This window comes from Rhododendron vialii, chromosome 11a (genome assembly GCF_030253575.1).
Source record: "Rhododendron vialii isolate Sample 1 chromosome 11a, ASM3025357v1".
Classification (NCBI taxonomy): Eukaryota; Viridiplantae; Streptophyta; class Magnoliopsida; order Ericales; family Ericaceae; genus Rhododendron; species Rhododendron vialii.
This window is the reverse complement of record NC_080567.1, coordinates 26,514,267-26,537,539: the sequence shown is the minus strand read 5'-3', so window position 1 is coordinate 26,537,539 and position 23,273 is coordinate 26,514,267. Positions and strand designations below refer to the sequence as shown.

At 39.1% G+C, this 23,273-nt stretch overlaps 2 protein-coding genes across 5 annotated transcripts; both read right to left on the bottom strand.

Annotated features, from left to right (window-relative positions):
- Positions 1–417: 417 nt before the first annotated feature.
- On the bottom strand, positions 418–8,310 carry LOC131307571 (uncharacterized). 4 transcript variants are annotated; one of them, XM_058334159.1, is made up of 7 exons: positions 7,945–8,185; positions 6,798–6,951; positions 6,569–6,627; positions 4,872–6,434; positions 4,680–4,829; positions 1,825–1,984; positions 418–1,308 (listed from the first exon to the last, which is right to left on the bottom strand). In XM_058334159.1, the coding sequence occupies exons 2-7, from the start codon at positions 6,898–6,900 to the stop codon at positions 638–640; spliced, it is 2,706 nt and encodes a 901-aa protein (XP_058190142.1). In that variant the 5' UTR covers positions 6,901–6,951; positions 7,945–8,185; the 3' UTR covers positions 418–637. The 4 variants fall into 4 exon arrangements, with proteins under 4 accessions (XP_058190142.1, XP_058190141.1, XP_058190139.1 ...); XM_058334158.1 differs by having other exon boundaries at positions 4,680–6,434; positions 6,569–6,624; positions 7,945–8,310; XM_058334156.1 differs by having other exon boundaries at positions 4,680–6,434; positions 7,945–8,309.
- A 7,280-nt stretch (positions 8,311–15,590) lies between these two features.
- Positions 15,591–23,056, bottom strand: LOC131307509 (ATP-dependent DNA helicase Q-like 1). Its single transcript, XM_058334044.1, has 10 exons — positions 22,841–23,056; positions 21,013–21,410; positions 20,534–20,785; positions 18,966–19,129; positions 18,651–18,747; positions 18,506–18,549; positions 17,544–17,658; positions 17,105–17,458; positions 16,243–16,467; positions 15,591–16,118 (listed from the first exon to the last, which is right to left on the bottom strand). Exons 1-10 carry the CDS (start codon positions 22,953–22,955, stop codon positions 16,008–16,010), a joined length of 1,875 nt encoding a protein of 624 aa, XP_058190027.1. The 5' UTR covers positions 22,956–23,056; the 3' UTR covers positions 15,591–16,007.
- Between the last annotated feature and the right edge of the window lie 217 nt (positions 23,057–23,273).

The following is a 23,273-nucleotide window of genomic DNA, read 5'->3' as shown; positions in this document are numbered from 1 at the left end:
TTACCTTAAATATCTCAGGCTGGCTGATAGAGAAACTACTTGATCATTCACAAGTTTGAATCTCATGAAGGCCGCATATTTCAAATTTTGAGACCACTGGAGGGTTTATGAGGTCTCAGAATTAGTCGGGGCGCACTCAAGATGGTCGGACATCCGGTTATCAAGAGGGTAAAAACACCGAATTGCTCCCTACAGACATCCTTGGCAAGGTTTAACTGCTTCAACAAAAAGTCCAAATTAAAATGCTTTAAATAGGAGTACGAACATTTGGTTGGGGCATTTAGGGAATCCCTTTATAAAGGGAAGTTCCAATTTAAACTCTTTTTTGAAGCTTCCCAGGGAAACATTGAGATTTTCATTCCAAGGTTGGTTATGCTTTGGGTTTCAAAACTGTAATGAGGTAAAAAGAGGCTAAAATGAACATAAAGAATGAGTATCCACCCTTTCATGTCTGTATATGGTTTACTTGTACAGTCCACCTAAATGTCCTAACTTGGATTGAAACCCAAAAGGGCTCTTAGAAGGTAACTTTATGTAACCAATTCGACTGAGCCAAGGGTTCAAATATTTCCATAAGCAAAATTGCCCTGCCCAAGGATACAGCCTCTAAATTGTTTAAAAAAAAAAAAAAAAGAGTTCAGATCAACAAATCAGCAACCAATTCATCAACCAAAGAAGTTAGTATCCTTTCCTCAATCTCTACACCCTCTTCAAAAGCTTCGGTTTCAAAATCTACCCATTTCCCATGCCATGAGCTCATATCTTTGTCAACAAGCTCATCCACCATCAACTCGCTCATGCTGGTCAAACTTGAAATTTCCCGGTACAAATCCGCTGCCAAACACCCCTTCCTTCGAAACAGCATTTCCCATTTAGACCATGATTTCCAGCTTCCACTCAACAGCCGCTCGCCCTTTAGTTCCATATTTTCACCCACATAATCAAACAAAACCTGTCGTCCTAGATTGAAGTCCTCCTCTGAATTTTCATCACATCCAGTACGCCGATTCTCCAGCTGATCATACAGATTGGGCGTTATTGCCTTGTTGATCCGGCCGAACACAATATCCTCGACACTCAGATCTGAATAGTTAAGTATTTCTGTTATGTAGTCTACTTCCCACTTTGAAGATTTCTTGAGATCTGTCAAACCAAATGGAGTAGAAGAATTCTTTCCATTTCTGCATGCAGTTGATGTGGAAGAAGCCGAATCTGATAACTCTGTTTCTATTACCACTGGTTGGCACTTTGTTGCTGATATACTATCCCCAATTCCATAAGCTTCAGCGGATATACTCTGCTGGGAACCTGAAATTATATTTTATTAGGGCATTCATTTGCATACTTGGCATAGACATAATATTTGCATTCTAACACTACAAGCATTATTTGCAGTGAATATGGCAGATAACCCTGATTCCTGAGGTATGTGTGGCATTTTCCTCTATTGCAATTACAAGACAAACAGAAGGAAAACGTGTACATTATGAAAACATTTTCAGACAATTCACAGTCTACAGAGATTCATAGCTCCTTATCCTCACTCCTTGTCATCACCCTAAGCTCCATGCTGGTCAAAGCTTCTTCTTTTTTTCATTTTTTGTGTGTGTGTGTGTGTGTTGGGTGTGTGCGTGCACGGCTGCACGCGTGGACATAACCCTAAAATCCCTTCAGAAAATTTCTACCTACTTATTCAAAACATCTTTAGTTTTCTTGTATATGATTATTCAACTGACAAGATATTTTTAGGAACTCAAAATTGTCAATCATATTTGCTTGTTGTAAAGAAATAAACCAATGATGGATAAAAATTTGGTACTTTACCATTGGCAATAGAACTGGTTTTGCTTTCTGATGACTCATAACTTGTGTCTGAGCAAGAGGGTTCATGATTTGAACGTAAACTATGAAATCGATAGTGAAGATCTTCGCCATAATCACTGGTGTTGCTGCTAGTGCTCTGCCCTTGAATCGCTTCCAATTCCTAAAGTCATCAAAGAGAATTGGAGAAGAATAAAACGAATTGGAAAGTTGAATAACAGTTGTAGAAAATTAAACAAGTACATGACAAGTGGGTTCACAGTTAAGTACTCAATACTTCATTAAATACAGTGTACCAAGCGAGCAATGATCACGTAATTGTTCGAGGATATCAGAACATGCTTTATTTTGTGCACATTCATATACCAGGGGAACAGAGAAATGAACGTAAGGTTAATTCCTTGGTTTCATCCCCTCGATGGTTGGGCAACATATTCTTTCACCATTTAATTATTTCCAGCATCATATTATCTCAAAGTCCTGCATGTATTTTTTGGGGCGACTCAGGTCCCGTGCAATGTGCCTCCCATCCAGTCCAGTCCAGTCCAGCTTGGGTTTCTGTCGGCCCATCTTGGGCTCACAACAATGATCAGAACTATTCATTTTGTAGAGCTCATCAAGTTCTTCCAGCATATGAAAAATCACGTTCATTGGATACCAATGTAGCACAGATGTGGACATGGACACAGGATAGCGGGAATTTTTAAAAATTTGGGACACGGACACGGCAGGCTATGAAGCACCGACACCTCTAAAGGCTGAAGTATCGCAGTGTCGGACACGGGAACACGACGGGGATACCTCAGGGACACGTATGAGACATGCCATGTGGCGTGTCACCGTGTCCCATAATTTAATATAAATTTTTTAGGGGGACACGGCTGGGGACACTGATGGGGACATGGCAGGAGCCAAACTGAAATTTTTTAGGAGCCAAACTGTAATTTTTAAAAAAATTGGGGGTCAAACTGTAATTTTAAAAAAAAAATTGGGGCCAAATAGTAATTTTTTAAAAATTTCTGGGCGTCAAACTATAATTAAAATAAATATACACATAGCATGTCCCCCGCCGTGTCTGTGTCCCCATTTTTTTAGAATTCCCGTGTCCCCGTGTCGGTGTCCGTGTTCGTGCATCATAGACAGCAGGTGACACGATGAAGACATACACTGTTATATACGTACATGGTAAGATATATACATGCTAACTTGCTAAGATCTCTCTCTCTCTCTCTCTCTCTCTCTCTGATTCCATCAATGAGAGAAGAGCTTTGATTGTTTGATTCTCAATCTAGGGTTAACTTGATAAGATCTCTCTCTCTCTCTGATTCCATCAATGAGAGAAGAGCTTCGATTGTTTGATTCTCGATCTAGGGTTTCAACAACTCTTTTTCCTCATTTTTGGCTTCCATATGTGTTAGGATAGGTTGTACTGACTTAATTACACTACAACCCAAATATTTGCAGTAGTAACATGTTTACCCACTAAAAAAAGAGTCTAGGACAGAAACGGGCAAAGGGAATGCTTAGTTTGAAACTTCTGCTTTGTTTTAAAAACATATTACAAATCTACCCTCGCCGTGCCTCCTGCATGTCGCCCTCCAAACAATGAACTAAATTTAGGGACATGCCATGAATTTCAGCGTGACCCCGTGTCCCAACACAATACGCCAACCTATTTGGAGTAACCATACAACTCAATATGTATCTAGTGAACTATTTGCCGATGAGTAAGACTCACTTTGGACAAACTTTTTGGTGTATTTTAGAGTCTTTAGTGTAACGCCTCAAGCAGACCACTGGCCAAGTATCTTGATTTTTGATCCACAAGCAACACCACAAGGCTCAAAAGCTTAAGCACAAGGTACTAGTAGTAGCCCACAAGGTTTTTATATACCCAAGATCATCCATGTAGACTTCCGATGTGGGACTAAGAACTCACTTCTCGCAAATCTTGGGCTATTACAATCTCCCCACCTTTATGCGCGAGGGGTTGAGCACTAGGGTCACCACAGCCTCCCCTGGGTCTGTTCCCTAGAGACCAAAGTCACCACGGCCTTCCCCGGGTCTGTTCACGGGTGCCATAACCCACATGGCCGTGTACATGGGTACCATTCTGTAATGCCCCAAACAGACCATTGACCCAGTATCTTAATTTTTGATCCACAAGCCACACCACATGGCCCTAAAGTTTAAGCACAAGGTACTAGTAGTAACCCACAAGGTTTCTTATATGCCCAAGATCACCTATGTAGACTTCTGATGTGGGACTAAGAACTCACTTCTCCCAAATCTTGGGGTATTACATTTAGCGTCGTCGTCTTTAGTGAATGTTTTCCAACTTTGGTCTATATTTTTGTAATTTTCCGATTCCGCTAGTCGAGACGAACGATGTGACGTAAAAATCATACCCAAATCTCGTAAAAATAAAGAGAAAACAACCAAAAAGATGGTGGCAAAAAGACACCAAAAAGTTTGTCCAAGGGAGCCTAAATGCTTGAAATATGCATCTGAGATGCAAAAGCCTTGGCCTTTGTAGTAGTATGTTGTGACATCTCAGAGCATTCTACAATAAATTCAGCAAAATAAAGAAAAATTTAGCATAAAATTGAAAACAGGAAATGAAGAATGAGCTAGAACAGGTTAGTTTTCCATCATGGGAAACAAATGTGAAATGATTAACCTTTGGCTCTAATGTGAGCATTTCAGCACAAGTTTGAACGAGTAATTGTAACGTGCTTCACCTTGATGGAAAAATCTAGATGCCATTGATAATCTCATGAAGTTGCCACAAAAAAGAAAGGCAGTAACATTCAGATTAAAAAAGTAGCAGCAGACGAAGTATTAAGTATGATAAATACCTGCAACTTTTGGTTAGCTTTGAGCAGAAGAGCATCAACTGAAGCACAATTAGCATCATCTGGGTGGCCCAATTTATCTTTATGCATATGAAGTTCATTGTAAGATTCAACTGTTGTGGTGTTAGTTATATTGAGAGTGGACAGAGAATCCTGCAAACTAAATGCAGAACAAGAAGCACTCCCATCTTTGACCGGGTTACCATTCGATGAATCAACTATGGATGCTAATTCCTTGAGCTTTTGCTCGAGGAGGACACTCAAAGAATCACCACCAATTACGTTCAAGCCCAGTAAAGATGAAGTTGGATTTTTCAGGTCATGTGGGCCACTTTCGTCGCAAGAATCAGTAAAAATGCGGGCATTCCCATCCATGAGTTGACCAGAGGCCTGGGACCCAGGTGCTGATCGCTTGACGGGAGATGTGAATGTAAATGAAACAACGTCCATGCCACTTTTCTTGTCAACTGCATCCCAGTTCAAGTAACCATCATTTGAAACATTGCATTTTACAGACCTTCCACTTTTACTTATTGATATGTTCTTAGCAATACTTTCTTCAAAATGATTATCTCTATGAACAGACTGTTTCTTCTGAGGAGAAGTCTTTGTTTTTGAGGATAGAAGTTCATTCCCAGTATCCTTTGCCACGCCATTCATCTTCCTGGATCCATTTGTAGAGTTTATAACCTTATTTGAGGCCTTGTTTGGTCTGACAGAACCATTGCTCGATGGAATTTTTCTGTCTTTCTGGTTCGATACTGAGGGTTTCAAGGCCACTATGTCTTTGTTGGCTACACAATTCTGCTTCTGGTTATTCTGCTTGAGCACATCAGAAGTCTTGCTCATAGGAGGCCTCTTCTGCACTTTTTTTTGCGTAATTGTTTGGCGTTCCAGCTTAAGCTCACCTCCTTCCTTTTGGTTGACTGAGTTTCTATTGCCCCTTGAAGTCGATCCCTCTTTTCTCTGCGCATTGACCTTGGCTTGGACTGGAAGTGAAACTGATTTCCCCTTATTCTTCAAACTGTCAGAACTCTCTTTTCTGGAAGCCACAGAAGCATTGTAGAGTTGTGCATCCTCAGATCCACTGCGGTGCTTTCCAATATCCTGTCCATTACTATACTTGAGAGAAATGGGATCTTTGGGCCTCCGAGTTGCTTCAGGCCCATATGTTATCGGTACAGCCTCCATTCTCTCTCTCAGATCGCGAATTCGCAAAGGAACTGAGGAGGGCTTGACACATGGCATCTTGCCCTTGGTTGTTGATGGAGGGCCTTGCTCGATCATTTTGGCAGCTGCCTCCATTACGTAAGTCACATTGTTTCTTGGGATAAACCCAGGACTCTTAATAGGGGACAACAGCCTATGGCGGGTGATTGGAATGGATTTAGCTGATTTGGGGGGTAATGTTTCGGTTTGAAACCTCTCAATTGGCCGAATTTGTGCCTTCTGTAGCCTATATTCGGCAAGATCCCTTGAAATTTCATCACTTGGAAGGCTGTTTACATTATGACGTTCAATGTGAAAATTAAGAGTACTCCTTTGGGAAAAAGAATCTCTATCAAAAGAAGATTCATAATAGGGGACAGAGCAGGGTTCAGAAATAGTTGAAGTAGGCAAAGTATCCAGTCCCATAAGCCTGGCAACAACACCTGGTGCTTTAGTTCCGTATCCATCATCACTTGTCACTGAGGAAGCAGAATTGTAATCAATAGTTCTTTTGCTTCTCGGACCAGGCCCATTCTCACGCACCTCCAGCTGAAAATATAGCAATAATAAACAAGATAATCATCACAGTAATTACATTGTGCATTAGTAAATAGGAGAAGGAACTAAATCAACACCCACACACAGAGAGAAATAGAAAGTGGAGAGAAGGAGAAGAAACCCACAAACGGAGGACATAATGTCAGTGAATTTGCAACATCTTCAATGCCTTGCTTTGTGCCTTCTGCAGTCAAATGCCAAAAGCCATATATTAAACAATGAATAATTTAACAGTACAATCAACACACAAAAAACAAAAAGAAGACAGAGGAAAATTATCAAAAAAAAAAGACGGAAGAAACAGAGAGGGATACATAAGTTCACAATGTAGAAGGATTCAAAGAAAATCTGTACCGGGTAATTCAGACTTGTTTGAGAACAGCCTCTTCCTGGATTTGATATTCCAGTCAAACAACTGAAGAAAACCTCCCCTTGAAGATCGTTTCTCAACATCCATTTTCTCATTGACCCCCAAAATCACTTCACGGTTTACAGGAAGTTGAAACGTCTGCAACAACGGTCTAAGATATCAGTGTGCCTTTATAAAAGGGAGAATGAAAATAAGCATTTAATGATCATACATTGCCCTTTAAGGAATTCACACCTTTGATCACCCACATTGCTCACTCACATGAACACTAAATGAGCCTAAAAGAGGAACCCTCACCGCAAGAAATGACCAGTGGCAATACCCATCAACATGTCTATATAACCCCCAAGGGCATTGGAGTTTAAATACACTTCATTTTTTCTTCACTTCAAAGTGCTTTCATACCACTCTCTCCATCTTATAAATATCAACATATCTTTAAGGCCAACCTCAATCATCTTAGACCTCTTAGTCGCCACAAAAATTGCCAGGACCAGGGTTGAATTTTGGAGTCGTTCATTAATCCTTGATTCCTTCACATGCAATAACTGCTTCAGGACATTATATGATTGTAACACCATGGACCGCCCTACATCTTACGCCAAATTATGTACCTATTTTTTTGACTCGGTCTATCCCCGTACATGATTATTACGATTTTTCATTTTTGTTTCAAAGCACTGTCAGTAATTTAATTTCAACAATTTCCCTAGCATCAAACTCTAACCAATCAAAGTCAATCCAAACAGCAATACTTCAACAAGGCTCATGAAAAGCTAGGGTTTCATTCCCCCCTCTTCATTGTTCAGTTATACAATCAGCGGTCTCTCAAAAAGCCCTAGTTTTCAACAACCATTGAAAGAGTGAGGGGTCCCATCCCATACATCCAACTACAAAAAGATAAAATAAAAAACCCAAATTTCCCCAAGAAAACCAGTATGCATCTAAACTTCAATCATAAACTGAACATTTTCAAATACCAGCAAACAAGCACCTGTATGATGTATATAGTATACGTACATAAAGCGAACATTTTATGTACGCATGTCGCGAGGGTGTATACTAGCATTTGAAAACGAAGAAAGTTCAAACAGTGAACAGAATCAATAAATTGAAAAAAAAAACACTCACCAGGACATGGTCGACTGTGAAGCTCTAGTTTCCAGATTCCTATGGGTTTTTTGAATTGAAGAAAAAGTAGAGCGAGAAGGAAGGTGAAGAAGATCTGCAATGCCTAGAGCGAAATGGTAGGGTTTTCGGGTGGGGGCGGTGGGGGAGGAGAGAGAGAGAATGAATACAAAGAGAAAGCGGTCAGCTCAGCACCTAACGCGAGGAGAGAGAGAGAGAGAGAGAGAGAGAGAGAGAGAGAGAGAGAGAGAGAGAGAGATTTGAATGAGGAGAGAGAGAGCGAGAGAGAGAGTTGCCTGCTGTTTTTGTTTTGGTTATGGGGTGAGGTGGAGGAGTGCAGTATTAAATTGGGAGTCCAATGGAAGAGACGAGACGACTTTCCTTTTGGACGGGCTTTATTGAGCTGCTAATAACACAGACATTTTGCACATATATCATGCACAGATCAGTGAGTTGGGTCCACTGTGGGTTTCACACAAACAATCCGAGCCGTTCATTAAATGTAAAATATTTTTTAAAAGGCCCTCCGGAAAAAATCAGCTCAACTCCATACCTATAGATGCTCGATACAATCGCTTAATTTTTTATTCATATATTAGAATAATGAAAAGTTAGATGATTTAATCAAACATTTATAGATATCGGATTGAGCTGATTTTTCACTCAAAGGTCCTTAAAAAGATATTTTACATTTAATGAATGGCTTGGATCATTTTTGTGGAGGGCTGCACATAGTAATCTGTGCACAATATGTGTGCAAAATGTATGTGTCAACAGAGTTTCTGATTTATTTAACAAAATTGAATTTAATGACACCATTGGCTGATGAGTACAGATCAGATATTAATTTTATTGTAGCCTTGGATTTGGTCATAAATTAATCTGGAAATTTATTTCAAGTAAGCATTTTAATGAATCTAGATGATCTCAGCAGATGGTTAATACGTAGTCGCTTATGTGATGCGGAATAGGACCGGTGATTTTATTTGGATAACTTAGGTGTTTGCGATTTTGTATTTGACCATCGAAGTTTGTGCATTTTTGTAACCCTCGACATGCTTATCTACAATTCTAGGAGATTGATTCTTTACGACAGGAAATGCCTTGCGACATAATAACTAAGATCGAAGACGTCGTATTTTTTTTATATTATTATTTTGACATGAAGGAGTAGATCGTTGTTCCACCTAGAACAACTTGACTAGATTGTTAATTTTGTGTCATCATAGATTATGGAAAATAAGACCAAAAATGGAAAGTAAACATAGGAGTTAGGTTTTTAATATGATTCTTTTCAAATTTTCATGCATATAGTACGAGTTTTCTACAAATAGAAGGTAATTTAAATGATTAGGATCGTTTTAAAATTGGTTTATTAAATATTAATCCCCAACATTTTTTTTCTATTTACCAACCCAAAAAAAAAAAAATTGCTGAGGTAAAATTAAGTGAAAAGTTAGATCACGTGCCCAATGGAGTAGCGTGCATAAAACCCTTCACATTGGAGGGCTCACATTGCCCAAAGGTGATCCTTCTCTCTTCTTTGACCCAAATTGATTCTAATTTGATCTTGTGAGTCCTACTATAAATGTACGTGGTCCTATGGTTTATTATTATTTTTTTTTATAACCGAATGTTTGGATCAATTTCCGCGCACTTCGCGCACCTCTACTAATTTCTTAGCCTTTGATGTATAGACGGTAGCACGAGGTCGAGCTCATCTATCCTTCCACATCGGAGGGCTCACATTGGCCAAAGGTGGTCCTCGCTTCTTTGACCCAAATTGATTCTAATTTGATCTTGTGTACCGATGGAGTAGTATGTGGTCCATGCTTGATTATTTTTTTCCCTACCCTTATCTGTCTGATAAGAGCTTCTCACTAGAATTCAAATGTGGGGTCGCCACATGATTAAGTAGTAGCAACCATCAACAATTCCTAGGATTAACGATTGTGGGTTTCGTCTTAATTAAAAACATTTCTGTTCTGAAATTGTCTTGATGAAAATTTGCATTGCCCTCTTAATTATTTGTGTGGCCCATGATCCTTGATCTGGATTCCTTTTCAGTGGGTCTGGTGGTTGCCTAGCATTTTTGTCCTAACCTGCACAATGAACGCACGACTAAGACCTGGCCGGAGGTTTTCCCTGCAAGGCCCTCCAGGAAGAGGATGAGAATATGCTGAGAGCAAAGCAAAAGACTAAGGTTTGAGTGTGAGTTTAGGTGTACCTCTTTAGGGCTGCATCACTTGATATTTATAGAGTTTGTTTGGCTTGCTCTCCAAGTACAAGCACATGTCTTGCACGAGTCAGCTGGCGTTATCGTGACGTCACTGATAAGATCTGATAACCGTTTTCTGGGATGAGCTAGTACCCCATGTGCGCCAATCAAAATCTCTTGGCATAACCGTCTCTTGCGCGTGGGGCAAAGCGTGGTGATGAGACGGGCCGAGCCAAAGCACTTGGTTGTCAAAGGAGACTCCTCGGCAGGAGAGGGACGAGATGAGACCGTCTGTCCGAGCCTCGGCCGTCGCGGAACCGAGACGTTCTCTTTTAGTCGAGGCTTTGAGCGGACGAGTTGAGACCCGCTGCCAGGGCTTCGGGCATTGCTGAACTACGGTGCTCGGCTCCGGATTAGCCTCGTTATGTCTTCAGGGATGTGTTGTCCGAGCTATGATGTTCGGCCTACTACATTATTAATTGTGGGTTTCGTTCTACCAAAGTTCTTATTTTTTAAGTACTTATTTTTTGTTTTACGAGACAAATCATTCTCTCACAATACACCACCTTTAATTCACCTTAGCGGAACGAGCCTGATTTACATTGTTGCTTGCGTTTAAATTGCGCATCAATAACCAAGTGAAAAAAAAACCCCACCTCATATTTCCACCTTTAATTCACCTTAGCGGAACAAGCCTGATTTCATTGTTGCTTGCGTTTAAATTGTGCATCAATAACCAAGCGAAAAAAAGCCCCACCTCATATTTAAAGTTCATGATAAGGTAAAAACAAAACTGAACGACAGTAGGAAGGAACAATGCTCATGTAAAATAAAAACGTAAAACCCACTTAAAGAATCAATCCAAACTAGGCTTTAAGCTCACACTTCGATCATTCCAACTTTAGAGCATGCTCTCCAAACAAGGATGGTATCATCAAAGGTCACTCCGGTTGATTAATGGGTTTTCGCTACACCACAATTCATTAGATTCGATTCTTAGAGATTAGGCCGCACGAAAGTACTTTTTTGTAATTTTTCTAATTTCGACACGAATGGCCTACCTGCCTTTGACTGGACTAGAAAGAGAATGAATTGAGGTGCATATATTCTGACCCGATCACCCCTGATCATGAATGAAAAAAGAAGGTAACAGAGAGAGCCGATTTGCTACACCAGCCAAATCACATCAAATAGATCATCCAACATACTAAAGTATTTGTAACATTGGACAGAAGTTCTAGTACAATCACGTTTTTTTTTTTTTTTGGCTCCTATTTAGTACTCCGTATGATTCTTCAGTTCACACTTCACACAGCTAGATCAAATACTGACACAGTAGAAAGGCCTTTTACATCCCTAGCCCCAGGTTCTCCCTTTTCAGCTCCATCGGTCTTTCCCTGCTAAAATCCAGGCTCAATCATGTGCCACCAGTCAGGTTTCTTTTGGAGGGAGAGAGAGAGAGAGAGAGAGAGGGGCTCAATCATGTGCCACCAGTCAGGTTTCTTTTGGAGAGAGAGAGAGAGAGAGAGAGAGAGAGAGAGATGGGACACATGCAAGAGGCGTAATTGTAGTAGTACATTATTGCCGAACGTCATGACTCAATGCATGAACATGAAGTAGGGCCGCATATTATTTGTTCCTATGTAGAGATTATTTCCAACAAATCATGGGCATGATGAGCATCTAAACTTTTCATGATGCACATGATGGAGGTCCCCTTTTAGTCATGACTCATGTTCAGTACCTCTTTACTCCTATAACAAATCATGAATCGGACCCTAATATTTTGAAAAGAAAAAAGCTTTTTGGGCCATTTTCATCTTCCAGAATTACTTTTTTTTTTTTAGCAACTGAAGTACTTTTTTTTTTAATAGTAATTCACGTATTCGGGTCAACTTATGCGCATCTTAACTAACTACAGGACCAATTCACCGCCCACTTCCAAAGGTCTCAATTAAAACTTGAGCAAAGCTCTACAAGGACTGATCCCAAAGAAGTTGATAGCATCTAAGATGTTTCGAACCTCAGAGACCTTAAGAAAATACAAACTCTTAAGTCTCATTGCATTGACTACTAGGCCAATCGCTCAGGATTCCTTTTTCAGAATTCTAGTGGAGATGGAATCATAAAATGCTAGAAGAATTACTACAACGTTAGACGTCACAGAATTGGTTAACTAGATAACACCCTCATACTACGCTGAAAATTTCCAGATAACACCATGCTTGCAATTTTATACTACGTGTGAGCCACTTGTACCCTCTATTTTTTTTTTTGGAACAAGTACTTTGCTGCTGCTGAAAGTAGTAGCGTTCACATATGAAGCCAATTGTTCTCAAATTTTCATGACCCCAATCACACACCTCCAAAGAAATGTAATGAAAAACATGGTACTATTTAACCGAGGCAGGATCTTTTGTGCCGAAAAACTCCTTTGCCTTTGTGCCGAAGGGATTTTTCGGCAGCTGGATTTGAAACATTACATTAAAAAAAAAATACACAATCCAACGGCCGAAAAACTCCTAAGCACAGAGTTCGGGATAGAGGAGATCAAACCCCCTATTTAACCACCTGCACATTAATTAAATTGATTGACATTAAGAATCTGCATCTCCCTATTAAGCATGCAATGATTATATGGTGGTAGTTACAAATTGCATGTGCAATAGGTTCACAGCTCTTAGATCCGAAGTTTGTTAAAAGAAGTCAAACGCTCGGTTGACTGGAATATTGTGATGCAAATAGTTGGCATAGTGGGTTTTTAAAGAAAATAGTTGGTGTTAACAGTAATGATTGGACAAGCCTAAGGTCTATGGCAATTTGCAAACCTTTGACAAGGTGATGAAATGGGAAAACAGGAAGAAAGAACAGCCGGTTAGTCAGCAATAAGCAAATAACCCTGATGCTAATAGATTACGGAAACACGCGAAACGATGAATCAGTTACAACTCCAATGCACATTTAACATTCGTTTGTATACTTTTGCGGATACCTATACATTGTTCACGGTAATTAGCATTTTTGGTTATTATCTACTACCCACTAGATGCTGGTTAGCATTTCGATCATGTATTCAGCTCTCTCTCCCTCTCTTTCAAGTTGACTGCAAGGATGGAAATTCAAATCCGTGTAATCAATTAATTGCTCATACAAGAAGAGGGAAGAGCAAACTCACATTATAAATAGGGCACCACAGACTTATAAAGCACACTTTTACACCCATCAACCTCTCAGAAATATTAAAACTAGGGCTATGAGGAGTTTTGTACAGTAACTGCTTAATCTTCATTGGGAACTAATAAAATCATGTTAATCGTTTGTTGTGTTTTATTTTGTCTCTCTGTTTAGAAGTGCAAATCTTCACATCCAAGGAAGTCCTAAATAGTTTGGGCCAGAACACAATTGCATTGGCTTGTACATAATTACATGATGCTAAGATCCTTAGAAGTAGCATTTCATGTCTGAAATGGTTTATCTACAGCACAGGTTGTAATTTAAATCTGGACTTACAACCCGATCCAAATCAGAATCCGGCAGTTTAAACTTATTATGCATTTTGCTCCAAATTCCTTAAAATCAAAAGATAACATCTGCAGCTGAAACGAGGAAATGAAAATATAATGTAGGGTACAAAGTAGACATGAATTCGAAAGTCAGAAATTGGAGGCAATATCGCTTTCGAAGTGTTTATGGAAAAGCATGCTAAGATGGTATACTCAAAGAAGTAAGAATTACCTCTTGGGCGAACAAGTTATTATCCTATGGGGGCAGATATCAGTTGATCAGTTCTGTTCTATATGGTATTCAACATTATTGGTATTCCACCTTTATTCTCCCTCAGCAACTTCTTAAGGAGATTGAATCAATTCTTCGGTCTTTTTTTTGGAAGGGAGTTGATTTGAAGAGTACGGGTGCCAAGATTAGTTGGGCCACAGTTTGCTCACCTAAATCTGAAGGAGGTCTCGGGCTGAAGCTCCTTAAAGATTGGAATAGGACTTCTATGCTCCAACATTTGTGGGCCCTGAGCAAGAAAGTAGATACGTTGTGGGTTAGATGGGTGCACAACTATGTTATCAAACAGCATTGTTTCTGGCATATGAAAATTCCAACTGATTGTTCTTGGACATTTCGTAAACTCCTGCGCCTTAGGAAAGTTGTTTTTCCTTTCATCACAAATATCATTGGCAATGGTGAGTCCACCTTTCTTTGGTTGTATAATTGGCATCCCTTGGGATCTCTTTTTTCTAAGTTTGGGAATGAAGTAGTCTTCAATCTAGGCAGGTCCTTGGATGCGAAGGTAAGTTCGATTATTGCAGATGGCTGTTGGAGATGGCCTCAAGCTCGGGATGCCATTGTACAAGAGATTATAAGGCATACTCCAGATAACTTACTCCCTCATCCTGATCGAGAGGATAAGGTGGTGTGGAACCTTACTGTTACTGGGGAGTATACATCGAAATCTGCTTGGGAGGCGTGAGAGTTCCTGGTGAAGAAGTTAGGTGGCATTATCTGGTGTGGTTCAAGCATTACATCCCTCGTTGGGCTATGATTCAGTGGATTGCTTTTCATGGGAAATCATTGACTTGGGATAGATTGTTTTCTTGGGGGATTATTGTTGATAAAAGCTGTGTCCTTTGAGGTGGGTCGGAGGAGTCCCATGACCATATCTTTTTTGTGTGCCCTTTCTCAGCTGCTGTGTGAAATCTGCCTGCTAAAGTGCAGCATTTCTAGACCTCCTTTACCTCTTAGGGATGAAATCTCTTGGGGCCTTGCTAATGGTAGAAGTAAGTCTGTGCATGGCTTGATTTTCAAGTTGATCTTTGCAGCTTCCATCTATTTTCTTTGGGGTGAGAGGAATAATAGAATTTTCAAAGCTAAAGGGATGCCCTGGCAGGGTGTCTTCGACCTGATCATAGAGAATGTTCGTGCTTGCCTTTGTGGTTGGCAGAACATTGAGCGAACTAGGGAGAATGTCTTTGGAAGGTTGGCGTGTCCCCTCTGTTGTTTTCATGTAAACACCAGTAGATATGTTTGCCATTTCTGTTATTCTTTGATTGTTTTGAGTTCAAGGGTATGCCCTTGCTCTGTTTTCTCCTTTTTTGGTGGTTATAACAGCTTAACTTTCCAAAAAAAAAAATGGTATACTCAAAGTGCAAATAGGACCCAAAAGAGCATCTATGATGAGGAATTTGGATCATCCTAATTATGCAAGAGAAAATACGGATAAAGGAAGGAAGCCAAAGATGAGGAAGGAGAAAGGGCAAAGCAAGGAGAAAAGAAACATATCTTGGCCAATAAGTCCATAAAAGATGAAAACTTCACCTCAGTGGCAGAAAAAGGAATCACCAAGTAACTCAGATTCATGCGGATCAAAAAAAAAAAAAAGTAACTCAGATTCATAAGAATAATGGCAAAAAACAGTAGCGAAGCGTATTAAACCAGTTTTAAATTGATCTTAAACATTACTGTATCTGATCTAGTCTTCTCCTTCAAAAATACTGTATATCATAAATCAAACTATAATTAAGTTATCAACAGTAAGATCAAAGTAAATGAAATAAAAAAAGGTTCAGTTCAATCTAAAAGATTAAAATTTCGAACATGTTGCCAACCTCACAAATAAACTAAGGTTCTACTATTCGGAATTTCTATGTGGAGGCATCTCAGAAGGAGAAAACTTAGTTCAGGAGTAGTTCAAATAACAAACAAGTTGGACCAACTGCAAACCTGGTGAGAGAATATAGCATCCTCCCTACTGCTACCTCCAAGAAGCACTGGCTTGAATAAAATTGAGCCATCCCGCAATAAAGAGTATCAGAGCTTTACCACTATGGAAATGTGCATCCTCTCACACAGAAGCTTTAAGGCAGTTATCACAGGGATTCGAACCATATTTGCAAGCGTGTCGGTCAAAGGACTCTCCAAAGTGTTTAAGTAAGGTTTGTCTCCGGCATTCCCCCTGTAAAATCAATGAAATTGTTCAAACTACACTTGGATAGTTTCTGTGATGGAAGTTCAAGAACTCCTGTTCGGGTTACACGAGGTTACTTTTGTTTTTGCTTGAGGAATATGAATTGACTTACCTTAAGTTCGCAGTACTGTTGCATTTCCCGAGCATGTTCCATGGCTGTCTTAAAGCTTTGGCTTTTGTACCTTTGTCCACTTCTTAGCATACATACAACTCGACTGAAATCCTTTTTCTGATATAGTACAATGCAGACTGCAGGAAGATTGTCTCGCCCTGCCCTTCCAGACTCTTGATAATAGCTTTCAATTGATTTTGATAAGGAATTATGCACAACAAATCGCTGCAAATATAAGGAAAGAACTTAGTTCCCATTCTGCAAAGGAAACACCATAAACCAAAAAATGTTCAGGATGAAAACAAGGTTGAGACTACACTCAGAAAAGAAAAAGATCACGTCAGATTATCAGTAACACAATCATTGGTCTTTCTGAAAACAAAAGTTGAACTTACAGCGAGAAAGAAAGAATCAAAGTTCACATAATCAGCAAGAAACAAAGGCAAATATATACACTGGCCAGTACTTCATTAGTTGCCAATGCAACAGCAGTTTCTATAGTCCACAACAATAGAATTTAGTGTTTACTTCATCAGTCCATTCTGTGATATTGTCGTCTCTGTCGTTGAATCTATTAGCTACTCTGCAAATGAAATACTTAGAATAAAAAACTCAATAACAATAGAAGCCCCATAATGGTCATCTCAACCAAAATGATGTTAATATCAGGTTAAGGGCCATGTAACAACCTGCTATTGTGAAAATGAAGAAATTACAAGAAACCACAATTTAGTACAAGCAGAGGATAGAAGATATGGTTTCTTCCACAAGGACCCCAATCAATTGAGTTAAGCAAGATTCAGATGATTGTAGCATTACTCTAGCAATTTGCAAAGGCATTGAAGAGTTAATCTGGACTCACAACATCAGCTTTGTCTATCCCCATGCCAAAGGCAATAGTTGCACACACAACATGGACCTCTCCCATATGCCATTTTTTCTGGACAGCTACTCTCTGCCGAGCACCTAAACCAGCATGATAATACGCTGATTTTATCTTACATTTCTCGTTCAAATGTTTTGAGACCTCCACACATTCGCTTTTTGAAAGGCAATACACAATTCCACACAAATTCTTAAAACGGCCATTTAAGAGCTCTCCAAGCTGTTTTAACGCTTGTTGGGTCTTCCCGATCACTTCATACTTCAAGTTTGGTCTATCAAAGCTTGTCTCAAGGACGAGAGCGCAGGGGATTCTTAAAGCATTTAAGATGTCCTGCAAAGTATTCATGATGTTCAAGGAAACACAACCAGTTATATCAAAATACTGAAGGAAAGCCAAATCGGTGCAATCTTATTACCTGACGAACTGAATGCGTTGCAGTGGCGGTCAAAGCCATCACTGGAACATCTGGAAAGTTCTGCTTAAGACATCCTAGACCCCGATAATCTGGACGAAAATCATGCCCCCATTGACTGGGAAGAAGAAATAAGAGCAATAACAGAACAAATAGATTAGTGATAATATAATCTAATAGTTCTCTGCCCATGAAGCAATGCAATTGGATACGAAGGGTGAGTTTTTAGGCGGAAAAGAAGAAAACTGCCCTTCCATCCCTTGGATAGAGAGAGTGGGAGGGCAGAGCTTTTGGTTTTTCATGTTGTCAAGAACAATGGGTTTTTCGTGTTGTCTGGATTCGTTGAAGCATAGTTGACGTTGAATCTAAAGGCCGGATCCCAAAACAGAATTGAGTATTGTGAATATATTGAAAACAACAAATGATTGTACAGTCATTAAGTATAAAACTCTTCTGAAATACATAAGACATCACAAGGAAAAAAAAACAGAATTAACACTAGAAGAAAAAGAAACCACAACCAACCTATTGGCCATACTAAGAACTTGATTTTGCTGTTTTCCCAAGCGAATGATGAATATCCCTTTATAAATTTGGCCATGAAAGAAAAATGTCATTCAGAAAATATGGCATTAAAAAAATGTCAGCCAGTAGCAAAAAAAACAAGGCCCTTTTATGTTGTCACCAGTGTCGTTGGTTCTTTAATTTTTCACTATATTTTTCCCCTTAACTGTATGTTGACACCAATCCCATATACTCAGCAGACCATGAATTTTTATGTCTAATATTGGAGTATTCCTCACGTATTTATCAGCAAAAGAATTTTATACAGGGGCATGTATCTCACATGGGAATGGGGTTACTTGAGAGTCGAGAAAGGTGGCCTTCCAACCATCCTGCACTTCTTCTTGACATCTCAAATTTTACCAAATCCACAGAAAAATGTTGGAAAAGGGAATTATTACCTCACGCAGTGTGCTTCATCAACAACAAATCCAGCTAGTTGTCCCTGCAATCCACCTCTTAATCACATCTATTAAAACCAACTAATGATGATTAAGAGGCTACAAAAATTTGTTATACCAAGGGCTCAAACTTAAAAAGGCTCACTTTCCGATGCAGGCATTTGAGGATCTCTTGGAATGACACATTTCCAGCAATCCTTTCAGGAGTTACATACAAGAGTTTGCATGAAGGTTTATCTTTCCTGAAAACATAAAAACAAAATAAAAATTTGCAATTAAATAACGGAAGCAACAATCAAGTAAATACCATTTAGTGATGACTGGGGTACTAAAAAATTGTACAAGGCCGCATAATTCACAAATACTCTACAGACACAATTTCTTGTTAGATGTTTCAGGTAGAGGAGTTAAGAACAGAAAGGAATATGAGACCACAGTACAAAGAACAGTTGAATCTTGCCTTAACTCTTGAAGGACAGCAGCTGCTTGGGAAGGTGTTTGTTGAGAATTTAAGAACGTTGCTGGTATTCCAAACTTGAGGTTCAGCGTAATTATCTGATCCTGAATGAGGGAAAGCAGGGGCGATATAACAACTGTAACACCCTGTTGCAGAGTAGCTGGAAGCTGTAGACACCGAGCACAATAAAAGAAGCTGATATTATCAAAAACTGATTGCAAAAACAATACAAAATCAAAGACCGATCTTCTAATATCAAAGAATTCACAATAAACCAGAGTACTTACCGAGGTCCAAGTTACAGAATGTCGTACAAAATAAAAGGCATTGTTGAAATGATTACCCTGACCAACTTAGTTCAGGATGTAAAAATCAATAAAGGCATCACTCATTTATCTGGCTTGCAAGCACGATTTTTTCTTTTCTGTCTTTTTAGCCTCTCCGGTAGATCTTGTAAGATAGACCATCCTATAATCTACCACCTTATAATCTTTGTTCCTCTTCACCACATTAGAGACATTTGGACATAGACAAGCACTACAGGTGAATTCGTGAAGAATTCGTGAAGGGTCACAATACGGGAAGAATTCGTGAAGCTAGCAAAGTTTACACACCTATTCGGGTAATGGGTGTTACAGCCCTGAGTAGTCAATCTAAAAGAGTGACTATGGTACTCACTACAGCAGTTGTGCATTGGGGAAGTTATAAGGATCTAAAAATGTTCAGCGGGGTTAAAAGCAACCAAAAAAAACGGAGATCCACTGCAGTTGAACATGAGCTACCCAAGTTCTGTTTGTTAATACGTTTTTTTTTTTTTTTAAAAAAAACCTTATTCTTCAAAAAGAAGAAAAAAGGAAAAAAGTGGTTAAACCACCGGGTTCTTTTGGTTTCTTATGGTGAATTGATGATTAACCTCATAAAGGCAGTAAAAACAAACAGAAAGCCAATTCAACTCTTCTTCATAAGCATTATGTCATCGTCAAGTTCATGCCGTCCATGGACAAAATAAAGTCCAGTGACAGAATAGGTTAGAAAACATATCATGAACTTGAATGTCCAACGGAACTTCAGTTAATCATGCATTATATTAAATAATTTTCCAGACACTGAGTTTTCCATGTATTATATTTTTAACATTTTCTCCGATCTAAAATTTCTGAAGGTTTTGAGCCTGATTGGACCACTTCCATTCATGTCTTAAGTTGGTAACACAGCCTGCCAAGACTTGTTTCTGGAACAGTCCTCATATTGCCAGATTTCTGGGTTCACCTTATGCTTACCAGAAACTGGAACAAAGGAATGAATGTGAATGAGATCAAATGTCTATAATAAGGGGTACTATTAGAAAGAAAGAAAACAAAAAAACAAATAACCAACATAAGACAACTCTAACGAGATTAAGAAGGTTTTCTGAAAAAGTTTCATTTTGCAGAACTTGTTGGTATGCTGCGTCCATTTCAAACAAGGTTGATGAAAATGACTCATAATTCAGACACTATTAATCATTATAATTACAATTATACCAATGAAGGCATGAGAATCAGCTTAATAAGGAACCTAAAAAAACTTACCTGATAACATAGACTTTTACCACCTCCGGTGGGCATCAGAATAAAGCAGTCCTGCTTTGCCAAGGCTGCTTTACAAGCCTGATGTTGCAAGGGACGAAAAGCCAGGTTACCAAATATTACAACATTTGCCAACTCAACGTCATCCAAAGCCTGTAATTCTTCATAGCTAAGAGTTTCTTTTTCATCATTTGATATCCTGGAGCCAATTGTTTTGCTGGAAACTGAATTTTGAGTGATGCTGCTTCTACAATCCTTCAACAAATCACAAGTTTCATTAGGTGGAATAGCATAACTGCACAAGGCTCAAAATGTGTACAAGCAGAAAACTTTTAATTCTACTCTTAACAGTTATTTAGCTGAAGTCGGATATCCTGTGAGAATTCCTCAACCAAACTTGGAGATCATTAAACTAGAAGCATAGTAAATCCTATGCCTCCGAAGAAATAAGAAGTTACGTATGAATGTAGAATGATTCCTACCACAGATTTTGATGGATGTCTATGCACACTTTGAGTTAGGGAATGCCCGCTCCTTTCAGTACAGCAGGAAGGGGTTGATCCAATATTCCTTTTACTCGGAGTTATGAAATCCAAGTCTTCACTGTCACTTGAAGAATCCAATAGCACCAAATTGCGTTGCTTCTCAGACTTGGCAGAATTTTCCATGACATGCTTCTTGCTTCTTGCTTTCACATTACTAGCATCTTCGAAATTGTTGATGATATCCTTGTCAAATATATCGGCCAAAGTTCCACAAGCCTCTGATTCCATGGCTTGTAAATCATCCCAGTCCTCACTGTCTTGCATAGATTCACCAAGTGCCGCAAGAAAATCATCACCACAGTGCTCCACACTGATGAAATCTCGCCCATCATCGCCTTCACAAGAATATGATTATATCATTTGCTATTGGAGCTAGATGACCTATCTGACTCTTCATGATAACTGAAAAGCCAGAATTCAACGTCGTCGCCTACCTCAGTTTAAGTAGAAAGTTCTCCGATTTAAAATGGCCTTTTTTCCACCTTTGTAAATCTTAAAATATGTACCAGGTTTGATTCAACCCTTTCAAACGAGTGGTAACAGGCCCTTCGGATTGTGAGAAACCAAGAGAAGGAAGGAATGTGGTTTCTAAGTGATGAGATTTAGTGTAGAATGAAAATGGACCAAGAAAGATCATCTTTTTCCTTTAGTTTTCATCCTTTCTTACCTTTTCTAGTCTTTTCAACTATGAAATAAGTGGAAGGATTATCTTTCTTTTCTCACCATCCAAAGGGGCTCAAAGTCATTACCTCCCTCAATGAAGAACACAATGTCAAATGCAATTGGACTTTCTTACTTGTTCCAAGACATGAAAATCTACCACACAAAATCAACAGCTACCATCATTTATGCATTCAGGGCTTGAGTAACTCGTAGACACTGGAACATGAAAATACATTTCTTGCATGGGACTAGCCTTCAGGCGATGGAATTGAATCCCTTCTTGGGAACTAAACAAAGAGGAGTCCCATTTGAACTTGAAAACAGTGGAATTACCCTACTTGTACTATTCATGGATATCAAATACATCCATCCATGATCTAACTTTGATAAAAATAAAAATTAGAAAATTATGTAGTCAATAGGTCAATAATGCATTTTCTCCTCCTATAGAAATTATTGGATCTTACACTCTTAAGTGATAATTTCAAATTTGAGCATCTTTCTTTCAATGCTTGGTAACCGAGAAAATCCAAATAATTTTCCATTACCAAATCTCTTTTTTCTTGCTACGTTTGTACTTTGTAACAATACAAAAACAAAAACAAAAAAAAACAACAACAACAACAACAACAAACCCTTAGCAAACTGCAAGTTTTACAACTTTTCCGCTCCAATCGCTCAGGTTTTCAGTTATTCAAAACATGCATTGAATGTGTACATACCAGGTATTCACTTCTCTTTTATCAACATCCACATTATTATGCAGCAGAAGGAAATCAAATTACTATCCCCAAATTGGACCAACAATTCTACTTGTAAGTTGCTAATATTCCACACAACTCAAAATTCCAATGCAGCTACTTAACCAACTTATCTTTGCAAAGAAATTTCGAATAAGTTCACCTAAACGCTTCATACTCACAAGTCACAATAGCGCAAATAAATCAATAAAACTCAATACAAAAGAACAGCGGGCATTCAATAGATTTCAGGAAGCACATCAGTATCTGCATTTAAATTACTATGATCGCATATGCGGTCGTGATCTAGGGTTTTATTTGAGTTGGTATTGGTTTGACGGGGTACGTGATGGAAAGAATACCGTAGAGATGAACAAGACGATCCAAGCACTTCTTGGAGGACTCTTCGTCGAATCCGAATTCGAGGGCTAAGCTCAGCAATCGCGCCTTTTGCACCTCCAATTCCTCGTCTTCCATCTCTCTCTCTCTCTCTCTCTCTCTCTCTCTCTCTGCGCGCGCGCTTCGAGTGATCGATTACTCGTGGATGGATTTCCCGCGCTTTTTGACACCGTACATGCGGTCATTTTATATGACAGGACGAATATAGTGATTTTCTCTTTATAACCCTGCCTAGGTGAGAAAAAAACAAGGAAATAGTGATTTCTCAATCATCTCATTTAGATGGACAAAATACTCCTAAGACAGAGAGAATGATTTCTCATTTGGCTAGGCAATATGAGAGGAAAAAAAGGCTTCATGTTTTTACCAATACAACTTCTCCCTTCTTTTTCTCTC